This window comes from Carassius carassius, chromosome 37, assembly GCF_963082965.1.
Source record: "Carassius carassius chromosome 37, fCarCar2.1, whole genome shotgun sequence".
Classification (NCBI taxonomy): domain Eukaryota; kingdom Metazoa; phylum Chordata; class Actinopteri; order Cypriniformes; family Cyprinidae; genus Carassius; species Carassius carassius.
The window spans coordinates 8214692-8240390 of NC_081791.1; the positions used below are offsets into that span (position 1 = coordinate 8214692).

The 25699-nt window shown below is 41.1% G+C and overlaps 1 protein-coding gene across 1 annotated transcript in view; it reads left to right on the forward strand.

The window, feature by feature from the left end:
• Positions 1–25699, forward strand: part of LOC132117926 (neuron navigator 1-like) — a 140601-nt gene that overhangs the window by 33520 nt on the left and 81382 nt on the right. Inside the window, exons 4-5 of the mRNA XM_059527292.1 lie at positions 6173–6937; positions 25128–25230. Of these exons, the coding sequence (XP_059383275.1) occupies positions 6173–6937; positions 25128–25230 (868 nt within the window). The remainder of the gene's footprint in view (positions 1–6172; positions 6938–25127; positions 25231–25699) is intronic.

The window sequence follows — 25699 nt, forward strand, 5'->3', positions numbered from 1 at the left end:
TGTGTGTTCCTCCCTACCTGCGATATATTATGAGCGGGGATACACACAGTCTGTGCGTCGTCTGCCTGGGTTCGAAGCACGCTGAGTCATCTCTCTTTGAGGAGGGAGCCTTCGCCAGCATGCCCCGCGGTGCTGGGGAACGAGTAACACCAAACGAGTAAGCGAAATCTGTGGCAATGAATTTAGAATCCACAATTAGCGAAAACGAATCTTTGAAAAACATTAACAAAGAATGAAGCATATTTGAAGAGTCTGTTAAATTTGTGTTCATTTTTTTCATTTTCATTGTGTTTTTCTTCTTTTGTAATGGCATATTTTTGATAGTTTGATAGTTTTATTTCGCTCATTATTATTGAAACAAATGTAATTCCATAATATTCAACGAGTTACTCTTATGGAACAAGAAGTGGAAACCCTATTAGAGAAGGAGGCCATCGAGGTGGTCCCTCCTCAAGACAGGAAGTCCGGGTTCTACAGCCGGTATTTCATAGTTCCAAAGAAGGATGGGGGGTTGCGTCCGATCATAGATCTGCGGGTCTTAAATCGATCAGTTATGAGACTGAAGTTCAAAATGCTCACGATCATGCATGTTGTAGCTCAGATCAGGTCCGAGGACTGGTTTGTCACAATAGATCTCAAAGATGCATACTTCCACATATCCATCCTTCCACAACACAGGAAGTTTCTGAGGTTCGTTTTCGGGGGCGAAGCTTACTTACTCAGAGCAGGTTGCGGCTCGACATCGAGATGTCGTTCTCGCACATATGGGGGAGCTTGGTTTGAGAATGAACGCCAAGAAGAGTGTACTTTCTCCAGTTCAGAGAACCACCTATCTAAGCATAGTATGGGATTCGACCACGATGCAGGCACGTCTGTCCCCTGCTCGTATTGAGTCGATCCTCATCTCAGTCAAGAGAGTCAAAGAAGGTCAGTCACTCACTGTCAAACTATTTCAGAGATTGTTGGGTATGATGGCAGCTGCGTCCAACCTCTTGGCCTGCTGTACATGAGACCCCTACAGTGGTGGCTCAAGACCAAGGGATTTTCCAGAGGGGCAATCCACTTCAAACTATCAAGGTCACGTGGCGCTGCCTCCGTGCCTTGGAAATGTGGAAGAAACCTTGGTTCTTGAATCAGGGCCAGGTGCTGGGAGCTCCTTGTCGCCGTGTAATACTAGCGACAGATGCATCCCTCACTGGTTGGGGTGCGGTTATGAGTGGCCACCCTGCCCATGATCTGTGGAGTGGTCGCCATCTGACATGGCATTTCAATTGTCTAGAGATGCTAGCAGTTTATCGTGCACTGAAGCACTTCCTCCTAGACCTAAGGGGTCACCATGTGTTGGTGCGCACCAACAACACATCGGTGGTCTCTTAACCACCAAGGAGGTCTGCGTTTGCGCCCCTTGTACAAGCTGGCGCACCAGATCCTTGTGTGGTCCTAGGGCAAACTCCTCTCATTAAGAGCAGTATATATTCCTGGAAAACTAAATATGGGAGCAGACATACTGTCGAGGCAGGGGCCGAGGCCCGGGGAATGGAAACTTCACCCTGAGGTGGTATAGCAGATATGGAGAATTTTTGGCAGAGCTCAAGTAGATCTCTTTGTGACTCAAGAGACATCACAATGTCCCCTTTGGTTCTCTCTAGTTCATCCAGCTCCTCTGGGACTGGACGCTATGTTACAAACCTGGCCAAGGTTTCGTCTGTACACCTTTCCCCCTATTGCTCTGCTCCCGGGAGTTCTGGCGAGAGTACGTCAGGACGGGGTCCGTCTGTTGTTAGTAGCCTCGTTCTGGCCGGGCAGAGTATGGTTGGCAGATCTGTTCTCGCTCCTCGACGGCTCTATATCGATACCAATCAGGACAGACCTACTCTCTCAGGCGCAGGGAACGATAATTCACCCTCACCCGGAGTTATGGAAACTGTGGGTGTGGCCCCTGAGGGGGCACAACTCATAGTATCCAGTCTCTCAACCGAGGTTGTTGAGACCATTCTCCAAGCCAGAGCTCCCTCAACGAGGAAACTGTACGCCCTGAGGTGGAAACTCTTCACCTCATGGTGCAGAGACCGCCAGCTTGACCCAGCTAACTGCCCAGTTGGTACAGTTTTGGAGTTTCTACAAGCCAGGGTCTCTGAAGGGTTGACCCACTCCACGCAGAAGGTTTAAGTGGCTGCCATTGTGGCCTACCATATCCCTCTCGATGGTCAGTCTTTGGGAAGACACCCCTTGGTTACACGTTTCCTCCGCGGTGCACTGAGGCTGAGACCTCCAGTATGGTCCCGTATTCCCCCGTGGGACTTGGCTGTGGTGTTAGAGGCTCTTTGCAAATCTCCATTTGAGCCGATTCAAGATATCTCAGACAGACATCTGACCCTTAAAACCGCCTTTCTGTTGTCTATTACCTCTCTGAGGAGAGTAGGAGATTTACAGGCCCTCTCAGTGGCCCCTACCTATCTTGCTTTTGCACCTGGCATGACCAAAGCATTCATATACCCTCGAGCGGGATATGTTCTTAAGGTTCCCTCTATCACACCACAACCTGTAGTGCTGCAGGCCTTCTGTCCCCCTCCCTTTCGGGAGCCCAACCAAGAGAAGCTAAATTGTATGTGTCCAGTTCGAGCGCTGGATGCATACGTCCACAGAGCTGCCCTGTGGAGAAAAACGAACCAATTGCTTGTATGCTACGGTCCCCCACAAAGGGGCTTTCATGCTTCGAAGCAGACTATTAGTCGTTGGATAGTTGAGACTATCAACGCCACCTATGAGTCCTCTGGTCTTCCCCCGCTGTCAAGAGCCAAGGCTCACTCTACACGGGGTATGGCGGCCTCCAAGGCCTTTCTAGCCGGTGTGTCCATGCTGGACATCTGCCAATGCTGCGGGGTGGTCCACGCCTTTCACTTTTGCAAAGTTCTATGGCTTACACATGCCAGTCACTCCAGGCGCTTCAGTCCTCTCGTCCTAAGCTGTGATCTTCGGATACACACTAGGCAGGGATTTGGTAGTCTGGCAGCGTGGGTACATCGTTCCACATAGCGCTTCGACGCAGCTCTAGTTCCTGAAGAGGAACGTCTCTAGGTTACGTATGTAACCCTAGTTCCTCGAGGGAACGAGATGTTGCGTCTCGAGGCCATACCCCCGGCACCCCTGCCGGCGCTTGCTGGTACTCGAAGCTGATGCCAGCTGCGTGGCATGTACTGTTATAGCTTCCTGGTTGCTTACGTCACCCCGCCGTGACGTCACGCTCTTCCATTGTACTGATTACACACGATATTCAGTCGCTCACGCTTGACGCGTTCCCTGTAGCGCTTTGACGCAGAGTCTCGTTCCCTCAAGGAACTAGGGTTACATACGTAACCTAGAGATGTTTCCCTATAGAGAAATTGTAGTATACATCAAGGCATAACAATACACTGAAAAAAAATGGTGTAGGATTTATTTTGAAACAATTTTTCACAATTTGCTAAATTAAAAACATAGCAAGTAGCCCACAACACTGAAATAAATGTGTAATTTTTAAAGTAGAATAAATAAAATTGTATCAACTTCAAAAGACAAATGCAAACAAAGGTTCAAGTCAACATGGAATTCCAAAACTTCTTCTGTAAATATTTTATAAACATGTATAAATAAATTGAAGAAGTATTATAAATAATATTTAACTGCTAATTTAGTATATAGTAATAATATCTAATGATAATATATTTTTTATTATTAATTGAATTTGCCTTTTTTGTGGTCTACAGATTCATATCACTCCTTCCACTCAAAATAATTTGTTACATGTTAGACAAGATACTTTTTGTACGGTAGTCTCTTCAGAAACTTACCAAAATGACAAATGGGACGAATAATTGCACTCTGAATATTTGACTCAGGCTAAATTTCAAGTAACTCTGAAGTTTGTCCAGCTATTTTGCAATGGTGTCTGGGTCATCAGTACCAGACAGTTGGCTCAGTGTTGAAGTCCCATGAGCGAGAGACGAGGTGGCGGCCTGTGGTGAATTTTATGTGAGTGGAGCTATCCTGAGTCCATGTTCAAAACAAAGTGCTGTTTATAAGCAAGGGCTCCCCCATGAACAGATCCAGCTCTGTGCACTATAACTTCCACTTTATGTCTGGTGTGACATTAATGTGTCTACTGGGAGGAACTTTGGACTAGTCTGCTGGTTTAGATCTGTTTGCTTCCTTGTATAAAGGCTGATATTAGAAATATGAAGAGAGGTTAACACATTTGGTGTAAAATCTTTGTGAAACTTATCCTGAACTGTTTGCAAGATGGACTTAAAAGATGCTTCAAATCATGTGTTGCTAGTTTTGATGAAAAGAAAATAACCTCCTACTAAAGCCATATTTAGAGACCAAAGTATCATTGTGGTGGGCTTTTTTAAGTTATCAACTACTCAATACATTGCAACTGCATAGCAATATGTTAAAACCATCCAGACCATTTTGGTAGACATTTCTTTAGAAAATATGGTGGAAAAGTAGTTTATTCTTTAAATGCTTTGGTGGTCTTCAGTAAGGTCTTGGAAACAAGTTGTCATAAAAATAACTGACTGAGCAGTGGTATGCAAATTAGACATTTTAGTGTATCAAGTGCATAATGGGAAGAAACTGAAGTATAAACAACAGCATATTAATGGATAAGTATGCACCACCATGAAAGCATGTACTCTACTTGGGCCTTTTGATTCAATGACAGACAAATGTTGAGACATATTTGAGTTTATCTCAATAAAGCGCAATAGTAGTGCCTTAAAATCTACTAATAATGCAGAAAGAGTACTAAATTGAGTTGTTCCTCTTAATCCTGCTTTATCAACAGTGTTTCCTTGAGCTAAGATTTTGTATGAGGTCAGTTATTTCCACTTGGATAGTCTGTTTGGTAGAGCTTGGCCTTATTGAGTTGAAATGACAGAACTAAGTAGAGCACTCTCAAAATGGATTCCAACAAGCCTAGATCCCTTTCGGCTTCAGAGGAAGGAAATGTGTGCAGTCTTGTGTGTATCGTATTGTTGTGACATCCACTTCCTAAAGCTGGTGAAAAAATAGGTCCATCCTCTGACAGAATGGAGGTTGTTGCTTCCAAAGCTCAATCTTTTCTTCTTGAGGGTAATTCAGTGTGGCACATCAGAATCAAGGCCTAATTGTCTGTACATTTTTCAGAGCCTGGAGTGTCATGTAGCCCACCAGTGGCTGTCCTGGCAAACTTGGTTCCCCTGGTAAGATATGACTAAAGAATAGGGAAAAAAAAATACTTTTCATTTCACACCGGAAGGTCTTATCAAATTTAGTTATGTAAATAGTGATTTCTGACACATTGTGCAACTTAATGCTTCAAGTCAAATCCATTAGAAACAGTTAAGGATCCATTTTGACAATGAACAGCAATCCCCCCCCCCCCCCCCCCCAAAGCTTCTAGAAAGTATCCTAAAGTCATTTAAGTTCAATTTTTAAATTGAATACAAGTCTGACAGCATGATGTTACTGTTATTATATCCTAGCAGTGAAAACATTATTGGTTTTATGATAACAGAGCATTTTAGTAAACCAAAGAGGGCCAGCAGATGAAGGATGCTGGCAGACAACTGTTTACAAAGACACTGTAATTTATCATAGGTCCCTTATACTGTAACACTTGTGCAGGGGATCAGTGTAGCATCTTTAGAGTGGGTGTGTTGGAGAGAGAAAGAGGAAAAGAGATAGAGCCAGAAGAGTAGGGGGAGGAGGGTGTGTGTGGTTGAATGAGCGCCGGGGAGCAAGGGGAGGGGCCGTTCCTGCGTCTGTCTTCTCTGTCATTCTGCTGCTGCACAGCAAAGCTGCGAGACACTCTGCTGAACAGAGGAGAGAGGAGAGAGAAAGAAAGAGAGTGAGAAAAAATGAGTGAATGGCTAGCACTAGAGCAGCTGCAGCTGAGGCAGTCTAACTGAGAGTAGCCAGATGCTGGATTTACATGCTAAAGACACCAGACATACGGATTACCTCTTCAATACAGGATCTAGCGACTGGTCTTTCTGCACGTGTAATTGGAGAGATAGTTCTCTCTGTGATAAGGATTTGGCAGCAAGTGACAGAGCTTGCAGACTTTGCAGACCTTGCACCTTGTCTCTTCTTTTGCTTGATTGTAAAACCAATTGACTCACTAATGCTTTTACATGGTTTCATGCAGGAGGAATGCTTGGGGGTAGCCCAAGAGGACAAGGAGTAGATCTCGAGACTGAAGCTGACAAAACGTCCAAAGCCAAGACCCCCCAGGGCCAGGCAGGAGCCAACAGAGTTGGGGGCATGGCTGCAAAAAGGGGCAAGTCAGGGCTCCCACAGGCTACTCCTCGTGCTGAGCTAAAGGTCTACCGAGCGGGAAACTCAGAGGGTCGTCTTCCAGTGCCTAGTAACCTGCGCAAGCAAAAGTCCTTGACCAATTTATGCGTGCTTACGGATGCCGAGAAGAAGATGCACCTGTACCAGCCCAAGTGGTCGGACGACATGGAAAAGCCAGGGGCAGGTCAGAACAAGTCCGGCAAGCTCAAAGATGCAGGAGGGGGTACAGGAAAGGGTATGCCACTTTCCAAGAACCTTTCCAAATCAGAGCATTCACTGTTTCAGGGAAAACCAAAACCCTTTAGCCCACCTTCCAAACTGGACAAACCCAGTCGGATACCAAAGAGTCCTTACGCTGAGGTCAAACCCATCAGCAAGGCTCAAGAGCTGGCAGATGACAGCAAGTCAGATGATGAGATCTTGTCCAGCAAGGCTAAAGCTAATGGTAAGAAAACTTTAAGTGGTACCTCAGGGGCAGCCACCCCAGGAGGGGGCAGAGGGGGCAAAGATGCACCAGAACCAGTGGAAGGGGACAAGACCTTCCTAAAGGTGGACCCTGAACTGGTTGTAACGGTACTTGGGGACCTGGAGCAGCTTCTCTTCAGTCAGATGTTGGGTAAGTAATAACAAGTTCCACTAATCCATTTGCAATGCCGAAGAATGAGCAATGCTGCCTGGCTTATGAATTCAGCATCACTTCCGTAGCTCAACCCAGCCCTGCTCTTGATTAGCAACCACCTCTCGTTGTATTTCCTATTCATCCTGAGCTGCTCACATAACTATGCACACTTTATTCATATATCTATTCTTTGCTTGAAGCTGCTTCTGCATGTTTATGATTATGAGTGTTGCTTTATTTGAAACACTGCATGGTTTCATTGAACAATCGCCGCATCCCTTTTTGTTTACATTGCAAGCTCATGTCTTGCATCTGTGCACATATTGGGTGAGACCAATCTGTGCTCAAATCAGGGGGAAGGGGGTTGATCCAGGGTTATATTTGCCTCACTATTGTAGCAGAGTTGACACACTGCCCTAATCTCCAGAATATAGCACCATATGCAGAGTTCATACTGCACAATTTTAGTTTTCAAATATTCTGAATCTGAAGCAAACCGGTGCACGTTCACGCGAGTGACAGTCCCGCAGTGTGAATGATCAAAGACACAATCTGAGAGAATCACAGATGTGTCACCAATGCCTGTGAAATATTTGGCATGCTAAATATCTGGACCTGTCTGCGATGTGAACCGGCAATTACCAGTGTGAAAACATCAGTGATCCGATGATTTAGAAAAAAATCATGCAGTGTGAACACAGCATTAGCTGTTTTGGATGGCTAGAATGTTTTGCTTATGTTTTTTAGACATTTTACCAGTTCTACATTAATGATATGTCTCAGTTCAGAATTCATTATTGTAGATAACATGAGCAAGCTCACAATAGAAACAGTAAAATAAATTATGCTTGATGTAGTAGCAAGAACTTAAAAATAAACATCGCTGGGTTGAATTGTTTTCAAGTCATGGTGGGCAACATATTTAGCCTTGCCGCTGGTGCCATTGATCTCTGGGGCAGTTGACAGATGGTCCCCCTGTCTTTTCCTCTCTCCCTTTCCCTCTCCCTCTTTCTGTTACCGGGGGACTTCAAAAGAGAATTATAGGGGTGTCGCACTCTTTGAGAAGGTCAGTGACTCAGAATGAGACGGCACAGTCTGAACATTTTGTTTTTTGTTTTTATTTAAGAATACATGAAGAGTGCGGTGACTTATTAGATATTTACCTTTGCGATACAGGATTGGTCAGCTATGCTCCCGAACATGGTACTTTAATGCATATTTAACATAGTAAGTGATGATTTGAGCATGATTAGCTATTAACAATCTCTCAACAATCTGCCACTGAACAATAGCCTAGCTAGCAGTGCAGTATATTGCTTTTTAATGTTAGGGTGACCAGAGAGATGGGGTGTGAAGTGAATCGTTTGAGTTGAGATATGAGAAAATGGAATTCAGTCTGTTAGCTAGCTATACTCATTTCCTCTCCTGCCCTGGAGCTTATTTTGACCTTGCCGTGTGGCACCTCCTGAGAAGTGGGGGTGGGCAGAATAAAAAAAAAAAGTCTTATATTGTACGGATGGTCTGGATTCTTTTCAACCTCTTGACCACCGTGTATTACTGTTGATTCCTTTAGCTTGTGCTAACCATCGGGGTTAGCTGTGCAGGCAAAGGTTTTCAAAGCTTTCCTCCAGGGTTTGAAACACTGTGTTATTATGCATGTGTGACTGAATGCAATAGGGCTGCTTGTCCCCTTCCTGTGCTTTTGACCCCACAACACAAACACAATTACACAAGACTCTGTTTCTTCAGTCAGTGCTGTCTTTACACTGGTTCTTGTGAGTGTTCCATGAATTTAAAGTACTGCCCAATGCAAAATGTTTGTTCTTTCTGTTTTACTTTTGATATTTTTACCATTTGAATGATAACTATAATCAGAAATGAGACTGGAAATGATAGACAGAGGGTTGGGGGGAATCAGTATAACTGGTAAGTCAAGCCATATCTATATAATTATACAAATTAGATCTCTACTTGGTAATAAAGAAACATTAAAAAAAGACTTAGATGTTTTTGGTATCAGACAGTGACAGTTGAGAGCCACCAGCAGAGGGTTAAGAGAATCACTACTAAGATCAGATGGAGAAGCCCAACGTGTCTTCTAATTACTTAAGGACAGATGCTTCTTACTTGTGTTGATAAGAGCTTTATCAAACCAAATATCCAATCGCATACACTAAAACTCCTTTTAAATAAATAAAACCACAGCTTTAAGGATTAGGTAAGCATGAAGATAATGACAATTTAAGTGCCAAATTCAGTAATGTTTGTAGTATAGTTTAAAATAGTGCAGTAAAAAGTTACTGATATTTCTTTCTTTCTTTGTGATGAATGAAATCAAGCTCCACCTTCTATTATTTTGCATTGAATATTCATTTTATTTTGGAAAAATGTATTAATTGGTATTTTTTTTTTTAAATCTTGTTATTAATTTTTAATCCACAATATATTGGAACAGACATTAAATGAGGTCTTAGCATGTAAATTATTTTTTTTGAGACAACTGGTGCTCAGTGTCTTATTCTGCTGTTGAAGGGTGTGTCTCTGACAGCCTCCTTATCAGAGGCACTTTACTGTTATCTTCATCATCATCATTTCCATCTCTGTCTGCCTTGAGCTTGCTGGTTGGTCTGGGTTAGCAGTGCAATAGATGCACTGGACATGATTTCTGCTGACAGTTGAATTCAGGGTGAGGTTACCGGGGTAGAATTGGTCTACACAAAAGAAAAATAGAATGTGGTGATAACGATACGACAATACACTTATCTCAAATTTACATTAATACTGCAGTAAATACAATCCATTTCCTATGGAATGAGGACTAATGACCTTGAAGCATTTTGTATGTCATGGCACAGGATTTCCTTATTTGCTGTATTTGATTATTGTTGGGTTATGTGTGACAAATGTGTGTGTCCGCATTAAATTGCTTGTAGAATTGAGCATTGGGCAGTTAGAGAAATGATAATGTGCAGGAAATCGTTTTATAAATTCAAGCAGCCCCTTTTAAACGGAAACCATAAAATGTAGTGTATATTATGTTTGCCAGGAAGCCAGGAAATTGTTGCAAGGGTTAAAGTCAACCTGATTGACATCTCGCCATGCTTTAGGCCTTCTCTTCACAGCTTGCATGATTTCATTTCAAACAGGTCTGGTTGTGTAAGAGCAGATCTCAAGGGAAAAACAAACACACATACTGTATAAAGACATACAGCCATGCATAAATTCACATTTTGAATCGATGAAGTGTATTTTATTTGCAGTGACCGGCCATCATTAGTTCTTTTTTCCCAAACTTAGTGACCTGCCTACATAGTCAGCAGTTTAAGGCATCATAGTCCAACACAAAATTTACAAAAGGTAGGCAGCATAATTATACCTTCAAGGTACTGTTTTAGTCAAATTATAATGTAACATCACATTTATACTCAAGGAAGAAGGCAGTACTAACAATGTAACCAGTATTGCAAAAAGCTCAGTATATACTGTGTATACACACACAACTGTAGTTCAGCCAAATGATATTATAATAAAGACAGATTTTAATTTGTATAACTGATGAAAATGGTAAACTTTTACACAAAATGTATACCATTTAATATATGTAAGGTATTATCTTATTCACATGGTTCATCACAACTGTATGATGTTCAAAATCTGCTGCTAATGAAGATTAATTTCAGGATGAACCCTCAGGAGATAACTGTTTATATAGACAGGTCACTAGATTTGGAACAGTAGGTGAATCATAGATTGTATAATGAAAAAGCAAAAAAAAAAAATAATAATAAATAAATAAATAAATAATAATACTAAATAAATAAATTCAGATTTTTAAAAATCTGATTGGATTTTATGCATTTATTGTTTATTGGACGTGTTTGCACATTAGAATTAGTTATAATTATGCTTTAACGTCTGTCCACCAAAATGTGAATCTGGTGACTAAATGGTACATAATAAAGTGAAAAAGTGAAAAAAGTGAAGTGAAAAAAAGTGACGTGACATTCAGCCAAGTATGGTGACCCATACTCAGAATTTGTGCTCTGCATTTAACCCATCCGAAGTGCAAACACACAGAGCAGTGAACACACACACACACACACACACACACACTGTGAACACACACCCGGAGCAGTGGGCAGCCATTTATGCTGCGGCGCCCGGGGAGCAGTTGGGGGTTCGATGCCTTGCTCAAGGGCACCTAAGTCATGGTATTGAAGGTGGAGAGAGAACTTTACATGCACTCCCCCCACCCACAATTCCTGCCGGCCCGAGACTCAAACTCACAACCCTTCGATTGGGAGTCCGACTCTCTAACCATTAGGCCATGACTTCCCGTAATACCAAAACACAGTGAAAACAGGAATTGAAAGAGGAACTGCAAACAAAGATCAAGTTTTGGTTTGTACACCTCTGTTAACATGGAAACATGCACAACCCTACTGTTTCCATTATGTGTGCACTGAGACCATGACTTGTGTGCAGTTTTGACAGCCAAAAGATTTGTAATGTGATTACTGTCATGACCAACATCTCCATGCCTTGGCATGCAGTGTGTGACTAATTCAATCTAAGTCCTAATCGAATTTCTGCATGTCTGCAAAACAGAGAAGCGGAAGGAACACGCTCATTTACGCAAGCATGTAACATGGAAATAATGTCAATTTATCTCTTAAAACATCCAGAAATATTACAAAATGTATATCGTTTATGTCCTTATGTCTGTAGTTTCAGCCTGTTAAGCACAATTTTAATCGTCAACAAACATGTGCTCGAAAGCAGCCCTATATTTAAGCATGTTGTAAAATAACTCTTAAAGAGCAATACTTTCCAGTGTATTTCCATGTAAAATGGTCAACTCTCTGATGCATGCTCATATTTAGTTTTATGTCAGTTGAGTGAGAGCTGCTTTGTGGGTCTTCCTCAAATGTCCAGTTTTTGAAGTCAAGTGGTGGTTTATGCGCAGTAGCGGCACAGTTGTGTTTTTGAAAGCCATAATTGCTTTGCGGTTGAGACGGCCTTAACCGTCATGGGGAAATAATTGTGTAAGCTTTTCTCAGTTTTATGTGAGGACATATCTTGGGTTCGCTTGTATGAATAAAGGGCAAGAAATCAACTCTTTTACCAATAGTCACTAGAGGTTACTAACATTGCTCTTGTATAATTGATAAGAAACAGGCAATGTTAATTATTCATGTACTAAATGCCACTGTGCTTGTTGATAACAGGTATTTCTACTCAACTATAGCATTCAAACAAACTCTGTTCTGCTTTGTTACATTGCCAATGATACCCAGTGCTAATTAGCTCCTCAAATTTCCAGGTTTTGTTAAAAAGGAATTACTTAAACATTAGCTGCCAATGTATGAAACTGGATGCTCACTAGGGTCTGAAAGTTGCAGAAGAGCAAGTCAGTTGAAACTCCATTATGAATGATCACATCCAGTGGTCTAGAGTAAACACTTAAGCGCTGAGAGAATGAGATTTGTTGATCTATGCCACAGATGTGTTGTTTGTCACTAGCAATAAAACGACATCTTTACACAAACCATTATAAAGTCAAACATCCCAGTGCCTCTTGATTCTCCATTAACAGTGAGCAAAATGGTTGCATCAAAACATCAGAGTCTAGGTTCGAATTAGAACAAAATGCAAAGTTGGCCAGATTCAGACCGGGTTCGCCTCAGAGACTTTATTTGAATTCTCACAGACATCCATATACATGCATTAGCATGTCAGTTGATGCTTAAAGTTGTTTTCTGATTATAAAGTTCCAGGCCTGTTTAATCAATGGCCTGATAAGGAAATGTAAGTATTAAAGGAGTCATACCCTCGTATTACCTTGGATACCTACTGCTGTATTATAGTCTTTCAGGCCCTTCTAAAAAAGAAAAGTGGAAAAAAAATAAACACAGAGCTCCTCAGACCCTTATCTCTGTAGGCATTATTGTCTCGCGAGATCTGATGCGATATTTTGGCTGTCGTGGACGATCATTATAATAATGCAAATGAGGGGCACGTTGATTGGTTGCAGGAAGGAGGGGGGTTGACACCTCAGGTAACGCTTTAGCATATCATTACAAACTGACATCATGGCGCAAGTTGTGAATGAACGCGACCAGCTTCCCGGCCAGTGTATAAGTATGAGGCGCCGTTTAGGGCTTAAATCAAACTTCATTCACGCACACATATGAAACACGCTTGCATATATACTAAGTACTAGTCACACATACATGTATATGAACTATCTACGCACATAAAGTTACTCACATGAGACGTGAGCACAGCACACACACACAAATATAAGACGTGAGCACACACACACACAAACTAGACGGGGCCTCATGTAAGCGTTAGGCAATAAATAAACAATAACCGAATTCATGATGATCTCAGTCATTTGTTTTTTGCAAAGTACGTTAGCAGCCATTCCCCATACCTCGAAGCTAATACTCCCGCCAGAGTTGTGCCTGGACGCGTTCATTGAACGATAATTCATGAACTTCATATTTTGGACTGAACTGAACGTACCGCATTACTGCCTGATGAACGTTACTGTGAAGTCGTTCATTCTGGTGTCTGTGAACGCCACTCTCTCTCAGTTAAAGCCTTCCAGGCGAAAACCCACCGTAAACCGGCCTTAATATGTAGCGGAAAAAACACCCAATCTGGCAACGCCAGACTCTCTTGTTCAAACTCGCTCATCAAAATGAACAAATCTTTTTTCGAGTCATTTTGTTCATTTAAAGGGCTTTAAATGTTACTATTAACTAGCAAATTCCCTGAACACATCAACCTACGCAATCTTGATCATATTCTGAATTAAGAAATCATTATAATGCAGTCAAAAGTCCGTTTTTGCAGTCCGTTTACAGGGAACATAAATAATTACTTCACCTCCAGTCTTTCGTTTATTTGTCTAGTGACAGACGCAATAGCATACAATAACCGCATTAGCAGTTATGCTGTTTGTTACACACAGTAGAGCAATAAAAACACAGTCTTACCATTTCAATTGCAGGCAATTTTGTTGGAATGGCGCTTTTCCCGAGCTTCGATGCCAACTTCGCCTGATATTGCCCCAAATTTGTGAAGGATTTCGGCGTACAATGTTTAGCACAAACACGTAACGATAAACCAGTGGAAGGGTTGAAGGAACCGCGTCATTAAAAATGAATTTAATCCACTGGTCTCTGATAGCTAGGTCCGTTCTTGGTAGAGAAAACACATTTACATGTTGATTCTGGCAGTCAACCACAGAGCAACTCACATGTGCACTAGTTCCAGCGTCTTTCTCGACTGAATATGAGGGGGAGAGGGGAAGGGCGAGCTTCCTGCTGTGGTGTCCATATATGGTATATCCTGCCCCGTCTTGACGTCAAGACGGGGAAGAAATCAAAATCTCGTATTTGAGTGCGCGTGCACGTGGTCTATTTTACAAACCCTGAGGTAAACAAACGCTTCACTTTTAAATATCGGCTTCCCGGCCAGTGTATAATCGTTAGGCAATCATAACATACATTGATTCTCGTGGAAAAGTGAAAATTGTGGGTCATGACTCCTTTAAGATGTTCTTTTTGTTTCTTATTTTATCTCTTTAAAAAGATTCTTGTGAGTCTGATGATTAATTTGAGATGGTGAAAATCCTGCCAGATTGTGCATCTTTTAATCAAAGAATATTTTAGATTCTGAAGATTTGCTTGAAGTCCCCATCGACGAATATTTCTGCATACATTCATTCAGTGGCAGCAGCTTTGTCCAGATTTATTCTCATCCAAAAAATTTTTGACATCACGCCGTCTCTACCAGGGTAAAATGAGTTACTGCTGTTTTTAGAATCTTTAGGTGGTTTCCTTTTTAAATCTTAAAACTTCAAGTTGATGATTTTGCCTAGGATTGGATAGAATTAAAAGATTGCATAAATTAAATTAAATTAAATATGTAAATGACTCAACTTACCCCACTGGTTGGCTCATCTTACCCTAGGTCTGAATTTTTTTGAGACAGCAGAACTATTTAACTTATTTGAAATATTTTTCTTTCTAAAATGGACATCATAAAGTTTGAATTTGTATGATTTTTGACTCATCAAATAAGTGTTAAAAAGTGGCCTGTCTTATCATGTTCTTTCTACATACGGTAGGAGAATTTTAGGGATTCTTAAAACATTAAGAATAATAGGTAATTAGTAATAAAATGACTTTGTTGTGTCCTCTCGGTTGAATACAACTATGTGTGCTATCCTTAGCAGATTTCAGACTGGCCAAATCTCCTCATCTTTGCATTGAGAAGAAGACTGGAGAGCCCTTGTTAAAAGCAAATATTTTGCCCCAAAGCAGAAAGAAGCAGTTGATCTCGTGTTCCCTCCACACATGGTCTCCAGTTCCACAGCTGGTCTCTATGACCCTCCATGTGATGGAGGTGATAGGATCACTCTGGCTTGAGGTCATTTCTGAGTTATGCTGTTTTTGTTTATCACACAGCATTGCACCACCTCTTGCCTCCTTGAGCTTCAGAAGACATTGAGCAACACTTGTGCTCAATCTTTGGCAAGAAAACATTGTTCCACATGGACCTTTTTTCCAACTCTCTCTCTCTGTTGACAACAACAGCTGGGTGGACCTCCTCAGCTCCTAAGAGGCTTGCCAGAGATGCAGCTGTGATGTTGGAGGCTTCTCTGCTCCAGTCAGATTATAAACCCTGCTGTTGTCTGGGCATCACTCCCAGTTCACACTTCCCTGCCCCTGGAAATGCAGGGATTCCTCACCAAACTTGAATGCTTCTGGTCAGTTTTGACTGGTATGGAATATGCTTTTCCTAGGGAAAAATTTAAAAACTTGATTTAAGGTCAATTCCACTTCTTCTACTGAGCAGGGAGATGTTTTAGCATAACCAGAACTTTTTCATAAATAAACTATGCATTTTATGATGCATTTTATGATTTTACAACTTTTTCTGTCCAGTTTGTTTCTATGAAACCTAATACAATTTTAGCTTGTATTGAACCTGAAATATTCCTTTTAGTTTGACCATTTGAAGACATCTTTTTTTGACAGCATGTTATAATAATACGTCAACAACAACAATAGATATTGTAAAAAGATTCTTGCAGTCCTCAGAGAGCTCTCTGACTTGAAACAAGTTTAGAATGGGAATTTCCCTTTGTCATGACAGATGCATTCATGAATAGGAAGTCATCTTCTTCAAGGTGACAATAAAAAGGTTTTATTTTTGTTAGGTGCCCAGACTTTGTGTCCAGAAGAGTGGATATAGTATTGTGTCTAACTTTATTATATTTAAATATCCATAAAATGTTCCATCCTTGGTGTTTTGAGAAATCCCTTCGTGTTGCTTTCTTTGCTTAATACCTCTGAATTTAAAATCAGATTTGTCATGACAGTAGGTCTATTTCATTGGCAACACTTTCTAAGCCGTTCTCATTCAGTTTGGCCTTTTGCATGATTTTGCGAAACAGTTTTCTTCTGAAAAAGTGTCATGGGATTGCAACATGAGTGATGCAAGATAAGGAAGTCTTATAATACTTTCTGGAAACAACACCAGCATGATTAGACCAGTGCATCACTGCTTTCTTTCCTCTCTGTAGTTATTCCCCAAGGATATTATTGTGATTTTTGTGCGGATATTCCAATCCGTCTTCTCATTTCCTGCAGTGTGTCTTCTACCATTTGGCCAAGCGTCGGCAGGGCATTGTATTGTTATTTAAGAGTCCCTTCATTCACCAGATGCAGTATGCTTGCATGTGTATCTGTCTTCCTGTCTTCCTGTTCATGTTGGCGAGGTCACCACTCTGTTTCTAAGTACAGAGAAACTGAAAAACACACACACATAAGGTAAACTGGAAATAAAACAAACTTGTGGTGGAGAAGCTGGAAACTATACCCTTTCCCCTAAACCACAAAAGAATCTGAAATGGATTATTACTCAGAGTAATTTAAGAGCATTGCAGTGTATTGTTGGTAAAATATCAGGCAGCTTGTCAAAGTAGCGACAAATGTTTTTCTGGCTCAACGCTACACCATTAAACTCCATTAACAGCCATTTGGGATTCATTTGGCCTTATTTAGATCCCTATCACCCATTATACCTTAATTAACCAATTAAACATCATCTGTTCCTCGGCTCTAGTAATAAAATATGGAAAATGAAAACATTAATGGATGGAAATTGATCACCATTTGTAAAGACCGATGGATCCAGCAAGAGCTCCATGCTGTGATTGGTTTCGTACACTTTCCAGACAAGACCTCTTAGAAGAGTGGCCTGTTTCTGCCAAAAAATTCTTCTCAGAGCTTTCAGAACTCTATGACATCCTTTTACTTTGTGCATTTTGCTTCTTGCTCTTAACAGCATTTTCAGAAAGGCAGAAGATTCCAGTAAGCATCTGTCTTCACCCTATTAGCTTCTTTATTGACAGGCTATGCTTCAGTTGCTAATTATGAAGACACTGCCTGTCTTTTAAGCATGTGGCAGTCTCAGATTCAGATGGTGCTCTAAGTTGGTAGTGCATTTTAGAGATGAAAACACTTCACAATCTAGTGTGTGGATGTTGAAATATTAGGTTAGACTCTCTGCATCAACATCTCTGAAGTTCTGAAGACCCCATAATCTCTAACTGTGATTCACTCTCTTTGACTCTTCTCTCCTTGGGAGACTGAGATCCAGAAGATTTGGTTATTAGGGTTAGCATGCATGAGTTACCACTTTTCATTAAATCTGTGATCTCATTTAACTGACCCTTTGTGTGAGGTCGTCCTCAATGTTTAGCTGTATTCCCAGCGGGGCCCGTTGTCCAAATTTTGGAAACCACATCTAGCTATCCACTGGGCAGTGATCTATTGCATGACCCAGAACTTTTCCAAACAATAGAGACTATGAAATGCTAGTTCAAGAACTAGAGCCTCATAAATCCCAATTTTACGCTAACTGTAATTATAGGATTACTGTTAATCTTCCATCCTGTGATAGAGGGTAATTTTTAAACCCTATTAAATGAGGTGTGACTACACCAATCCAAGCATTTGACAAGTCCTTTATGTGGGTTTAGTGTTTGCCATTAGAATGCAACACACTTTACAGCCTTTGTTTTATTGTGTTCTCTTTTGAGCTAAATATACAGTAGAGTCCTCCCATTCCTTTAGAAGCTTCCATTCTCCCAGTCCCTTGTCGTCTCAATATATTACTGTAAAACACGCTAACTAAGCTACTGTTGGTTCTCTGCTCGTCGGCCTGATTCCAATTTTTTTTTTTAAAGCATGTACCATTAGAATTCTCCCAGTGTCTTAGCTTTTCCATGGACAGTCCTGAATCAACTTGTATACTCCTGAATAGTCTGAGAAAAGACAATGGCTGAATTGCTGGTAGTGGCTGCTTTCAACTCTTTCTTTCACAAGTCGATGAGGGAGTAAAGAGGGGGAGGCAGGTGTACTGCAGTCCCCCCCAGCCGCATTTAACCAGCTAGCCTTGATTCATTAGCTTTCCCCCCGGGAATGTACTTGCGATGGGGGGGGGGGATGGGGGGTGAAATTTGCATCCCTAATTTCCTTATTCCCTCGCCCCGGCTGCAGCTGGGTCCTCTCGGCCCGGGCCAATTTGGAAAACAGGAAGTCTGATGGCCTTGGACCTTTCCATCAACCTCACCCCTGTAGTGGGGGGGCTTTAATTACCATAAACGAGAGTTGTGCTTAACAACCGCGTGGAATCGATTAGATGCAATGGAGGGATTGGAGAGGACCCCCACCTTCTTCACCGGCTGATGTCTTTTGTTTCAGGATGTAGTGTGTTATACATCCCTGTTTTGGATTCAAGAGCAGACATTTGCATCAGGAAGGGCACCAGCCAAAGCTGGCGAGCAATGCTTAATAATTATTTAATGCTCTTCAGTCTGCGCTTTAAGTCATATGACTACAAATCAGAGGTGGTTGCATGACTAAATATGGAAAAAAAATATTTAAACAGAGGTTTTCATTCAGCTTCCTACAGCGCACACAGAGAGTGTTACAGAAAACCCATGTAACCGAACTTTCATAGCATTGAGATTAGTGGTGTGTGAAATGAAGTGAAGTCCCGTGAGTTGTTTATTTTGTAAGCAGTCTGTCTTTTGGAGAGTGACTATAAGTTCCTCTGAGTGATTATTTTCTAATCCAGATTTTAAAGGAAACAACTTCCCTTGCCCTTTCTAAGAAAACGCCTTTAATTGAGTCATCACAATTCTGCTTATTATAGTCTAATAAACACTGGAAAAAGCTACCCCCCCCCAGTGTTTTTCTGTTGCTAGTTGTTTGCCCTGCTGGCACATTCATCAGGATGAATGTAGAGAGGAACGGATTTAAATCATGCACAAATGAAATGAGCTGTCCTAGAGTGGTCGATTCAAGTGTGTCTAATATGATTTTAACTACTACTGCTCAGTGAATGAATGTGACTCTTGGGCATTTTGGATGGAGTGCCAATCTTTAATACACTGATTCAGCCAACCATGTGTGCCATCTAGCGTAGGGTATCAGACATAATACCTAAGCAATACTGAGTCTGAACAATCCTAAAAATATACATCTGATTGATGTTTTCCATTGATCATAAAAAGGCCTAGTTGTTTACGCATTTTCTGAAAAATATGTGAGTTTTGTTAGCTTGTGTAATTCTTGGCACTAGGATGCTATAACCCTTTAGAGGTTTGCCAAGGCATTGCTATGTGGTTCCTTTTCTGGTTGTTGTATGTGGTTGTTCATGTATTTGGGGTGATTGTTATGCAGTTGTTATGGTGTTTTGTTGGTTGCTAAAGTGCTGCTACATGGTTTTTTGAGTATTCTGGGGGATTGCCAGGCCAGTGGTGTTCAGGGTGGTTGCTAGGGTGTCGCTAACTTGTTTTAGTGGTTGCTAAGTGGCTTTTAGTATGTTTAGGGTGGTTGCCAGGGTGTTGCAATGCAGTAACTGTGGTGATATGTTGGTTGCTTTGGCTTTACTACATGGTTGTTAGAGTGGTGGCAGGCCAATGGTGTTCAGGGTGATGGCTAGGGTGTTGCTGAAGTTTTCCAGTGGTTGCTAAATCTTTGTTAGTATGTTAAGGGTGGTTGCCAGGGTTTTGCTATATGGATGCTAAGGTGTTGTGGTGATTGCTATGGTGTTGACAGTCTGATTTCTAGGGTATTGGTAATGTGTTCCTGAGGTTGCTTAGTGGCTATTATTATGTTTAGCTTGGTTTCCAGGACATTACTCTGCAGTTATTCTGGTGATATGATGGCTGCTAGGGTGTTGCTACAAGGTTTTTAGAGTGTTGGCAGGCCAACAGTGTTCAAGGTGATTGCTAGGGTGTAGCTGAAGTTTTCCAGTGGTTGCTAAATGGCTGTTAGTATGTTCAGGGTGGTAGCCAGGGTTTTGCTATATAGATGCTGAGGTGTTGTGGTGATTGCTATGGAATTGACAGACCAGTCTCAGGGTGGTATCTAGGGTGTTGCTAAGGTGCTCTGGTGGTTGCTAAAAGGTTGTAAATGTGTTCATGGCTGTTCAGGAGGTTGCTCTGCAGGTGATGTGGTGTTTTAGTGGTTACTAGGGTTATGCTAAATGGTTGTTAGACTGCTCTACTTGACTGACAGCCCAGTGGTGTTCAGGGTCGCGCAGTTTCTAGGGTGTTGCTAATTGGTTGTTAAACTGTTCCTGGTGATTGCCAGGCCAGTGGTGTTTAGGGTGGTTTCTGGGGTGTTGCTAAGGTGTTATGGTAGTTGCTATGTTGTTGTTAGTTGCTATGTGTTTTTTGCGGTTGCTACCTTGTTGCTACATGGTTGTTAGACTGTTCTGGGTGATTGCCAGGTCAGACTATGGTGTTTTGGGTGGTTTCTAGGGTCTTGATAAGGTGTTTTGGTGGTTGCTAAGTAGTTGTCAGTTGCTATGTGTTTGTGTGTGTGTGTGAGTGTGTGTGTGTGTGTGTGTGTGGTTGTTAGGTTGTTGTTAAATGGTTGCTGTTCTAAATGATTTCTAGGCCAGTGCCATGGTGTTCTGGCTAGTTGCTAGAGTTTTGAGTTTGTTGTTGGGAAGTCATGGCCTAATGGTTAGACATTCGGACTCGTATCCAAAGGATGCGATTTCACGTCTCTGGCCTGCAGGAATTGGGGGAGGAATTGAATGTGTAGCGCTCTCTCCACCCTCAATACCATGACTGAGGTGGGCTTGAGCAAGGCACCGAACCTCCAACTGCTCTCCGGGCTCCGCAGCATAAATGGCTGCCCACTGCTCCGGGTGTGTGTTCATGGTGTGTGTGTGTGCACTTTGGATGGGTTAAATTCAGAGCACAAATTCTGAGTATGGATCACCATACTTGGCTGTATGTCACGTCTCTTTTGTTATGGTGTGGTTGCTGGCACAAATGGGGTTTCTGATTAGTTAAAATTTGATATTTAGGATTAGGGCTTTGCACAAAATCTAAGCAAACACCACAAATGATTTAATTAATATTTATTTGGCACCCCCCTCACTTTCCACTGGAGATAACCTTTCAAAGTTAACAGCTTGACCACTTTGATTGGCACATGGCTGCAGTCCTCCTGTGCATTCAGCATCTCAATCATCTCAGTATTGAGCTAATTCCCAAAGTCACTGTAATCAATAGTCCTTATATGTCACATCTCTTACCGGTAAATTCAATGTGATATATTTTTGTGACCGTGTTTCTTGCCATCAAAGCAGCAATGAGTGGTGTTTCCAGACTTGGTATACTTAGTCTACAGCCATCAGGGTGATGGCCATTTTGTTTATCTTTTCATGACTTCTCTTTCACTGCATAGGTCATTCCAGTACTGGCCAGCTGGACTGATCCGTAGGGGTCCGTAGGCGTGGGGGTGGAAGTGTGATGATCTTCTCAGTCTCCTTTCGTTACACCAAAGCTCAACAGGACAATTCACATGTATCTGCTTGCCAACTGGAGTGATCCCTGCACGGTTCCATATTACTGAGAGGAAACTTAGTGGCTACAGTTAGACATGTTGTTTTTGGATGAATAAAATGCTTCGAAATGTATGCTTTTTTTGTGAGAGAGATGAAATCTGAATCCAGCGAGGAGTGGAAGAAAATCCGCACTGTGCATATTTTGGGTGTAAAAGGTCCACTGAATCCAACATGTTCTCTCAAATCTGTCCATTTTCTGGCAATTACCCTCTCATGGCTTAATGCTGTGCACTATCACAGAGAGTTAATGGCCCTTTCAGCCACAGACTGTTGTAGACACCATCACTGTCATCTTGTCAACATGGTAATATTGTCAGCCTGCTTTAAATTCAACTCATATTTGCGTTTACGACACAATAATTGCTAAACTAATGGTGATGTAAGTAATATACAAAGAAATGACCTAGAATTATTAAATAATATGTTTTGCAACAGGATTCCAAGCTGTCATTGGTGAGCCAAACTGACAGCCCCTCCCCAAAATTACACTGTTGTTTGAGCTAGTGTTGCAGTGTTAATGGGATAGTTTATGTCATTATTTATTTACCCTCATGTTGTTCCAAACCTGTAAGCCCTTCATCTTCGGAACACAAATCAGGATATTATTGATGAAATCTGAGAGCTTTCTGACCCTGCATAGACAGCAACAGAAATACCACAGTCAAGGCCCAGAAAGATAGTGAGGACCCCAGACAGCAAAATAATGTTGGCCCAGATCTGGGCCGGCACTTGTTGTTGTGTAGGACATCATTAAATAATATCATAAAATTAAGGTTGAACCATTAATGTCACATGGACTATTTTAACTGTCCTGAACAAGGCTTATTGCTGCTTTCACACTTATGCTTGGTCTGAACCCAAATTTGATTGATCCCCCTCTCCTGCCCACTCTAGATTCTGTTCATACAGTGTTTTTTGGTTCTGAACATGGTACATTTGCATTATAAGAGTTGTAGCTATTTAATCCTGTCGTAGGTCCAAATATGCAGGAGAACATAGAGACATGAATGGATACTACAGCTTGTTCACCTTACTTTCTTAGATATATTGTTGATATTTTCTTATATATAAAGTCCTTTTTGGCCTCTGCTCAGATCAGTATATGCAGTAGTATATGCAGGGGTCTTCATTAATATTTAAAGCCTTTAAGAGAGAGCAAAGCATGACATAACTATGTGTAATGGTCAATGTAAAAGGCCGCAGTTATGTACAGTATAAGCCAAACTGTAAATTAAACCACTATCATCAGCAGCCTAATTTACAGACCAGCCCATTTGAACCACTCTGGGAGACTCATTGTATTTCATGAGTCTAATTGTCTGAGATTATGCATGAACGAAGAGACACTCCACAGGGGGCCGCATGGGGGGTTCTCCATTTTCATCACAAAACCATGGGCCACCTCCATGTGCTGATCCACTACACACACACTCACAAACACACACAATATTTTTTCTATGGTGAAGATTAAAGTGAATTAAGACTAGGACTTTGACTAATGCCAGTTTGGATGTCATTACAGAGGGTTTGGCATGGAGTCTTGCTGTGCTTAATGGTCAAACTTCAGGATTAACACACCACAGGGGAAACATAAAAGATGGTGTGCGTGATCAGGTTTTGGGAGGGATGTTAGGTGGCAAGGACCAGTACAGACTAATCCCACCAAATTGACATTGGTTTATGCCTTACACGGCATGGGCTGTCGAAAGTGTATTGCATTTGAAGTCATTACAATTAGTGATACACAGATTTTTTTTTTCTTCATTTAGCCTAAAAAGTAAATTGAATAAAGCTGGCTAATTGGGTAATTGATCTTGTTCACAGGTAATACACCAGATGTAGTAAAGTTTTTCGACCACAAACTACCTCTTGATATTTCAGACGAACACATTTTTCCAATTGCAAACAAAAACTAGATTTTTTCACTCGTGTTGTTACTTGTCAATGTTATGTGCAGAGTCTTGAAACAGTCAAAACACGTCATCTGAGAACCGCTAACTGTTTTGTTCAGTAATTAATTCCCTCCAAAACCATTTTGGCTAAAACTAATTATTTATTTACTTTTTCCTGATTATTGTATCAAAAACAGAGATTTGTTTTGTGTGTATGTATGTGTATTCATACCATTTTTAAAGTACACTGTATATAGTATGGGAATTATCAATATGTATAGAATACCTGGTAAATCAAATACATTTGCTCAAATCTGCTGTATACACCCAGAGCAGATTGTACTGAAGACTTTATGCAACAGTGCAAAGCGCTCTACATTAAATTACCAGTGTGACAAATGAACTGTATAAATGAAGCAATAATGAGTCTCTTTTTTCATTATTTGAGCAGTTATAAGCCAAGGCATTTTTACAAAGACATTTTTATTTCTAAAGTTATGAGTGGACTTGCTAAGTTAAACATAGTGAAGTCATTTGACAACAATGTAGCTTGCTAATGTATAAAATTATCAGTATATTTAATTCAGTTGCCCATAATTTTACCATAAATTGTAGGCAGTATCTGATAATTATTACACTAGTATTTAATTACATGTGAGTATGTCTGTGTGTGTGAAGCCAAAGAGATGAACTGATAAACGGAGAGCAACCTGCGCTATGCGGTTTTATAATCTGACACTTACAGCGGCACTGTTTTTTTTTAGGGAGGGAGGCTGATTAGATGAAATACAGCACTTTTACTGTCAGCAGTTTTAAAACAGTCCTCAACATGTCAAAGTTAAAAACTGTGGTGTTTTACAGCTAGAATGTCAAATAAATCTGTATAAGCACATTTGCCTAAATAAAGAAAGCAATTAAACTGAAAGGAGACCTTTTATAAATACTAAAGTCCTGTTTAAGTGAGCTTGCTAGTACAGTAGCTCAAAGAGCTTTTGGCATCTTGGCAAGCTGAGATGTAATGTTTAATTCATTCTAGTACTGCCTGAAATGCTGCCCACTTGCTGAATCGTCATATTCCACTGCTTCGTTGCCCTGCACTCTTACAGCGTGAGAGAAAGGTTTGTGTGTTGTTACTGAAAACTGCAATACTGTACACGTGTGAGTGGAGACATGGACCATGCCTCAGTAACATGCATCTATACATTAATGTTTTTCTTTGGCCTTTTAATATTTCTATCTTAATGCACATGGGTGTGCTTGTTTATGTATGGCCAAATCGCTGCTAAATGCCTGCATTAACCGGCCGCTCATCCTCTCCTCTCTGCTCATTCCTGCAGATCCTGAGTCCCAGAGGAAACGCACCGTTCAGAATGTCCTCGACCTCCGGCAGAACCTGGAAGATACCATGTCCTGCTTACGGGGGTCGCAGCTCACCCACAGGTACAGGAGGTCACTCTTCTAGCCCTGCTCTCCTTTAATAGGCCATGCTCTATTATAAAATTATTAAAATAATAATTAATAATACAAATAAATATTATAAATAATTTTATAATAATTATAATTTAAAAAAAAAATACAATTATAATAATTATCATAATAAGATGTTTATTATAAGGCATTCCTAAAAAAATAATAATAAAAAAATAAAGTGTAAAATGTCTGCCTGTAAGGCCATATTTCATTCAGAGGAATATAACATATTACATATCTCCAAGTGAATGCAGTCTAAACATCACCAAAGGCAGTCAGCAGATGTGGACTAGAGCAGCCGATGTTTCTCTGTCCTTCTCACATCATTCTCACATCAGCACCTCCCCCTGTTGTTTCCTGCTGTCTAAGGTTTACAAACACACATACAAACCCTACAGCAAAAGGGTGGATTAGCCTTTCATCACAAAGCCACAACCAC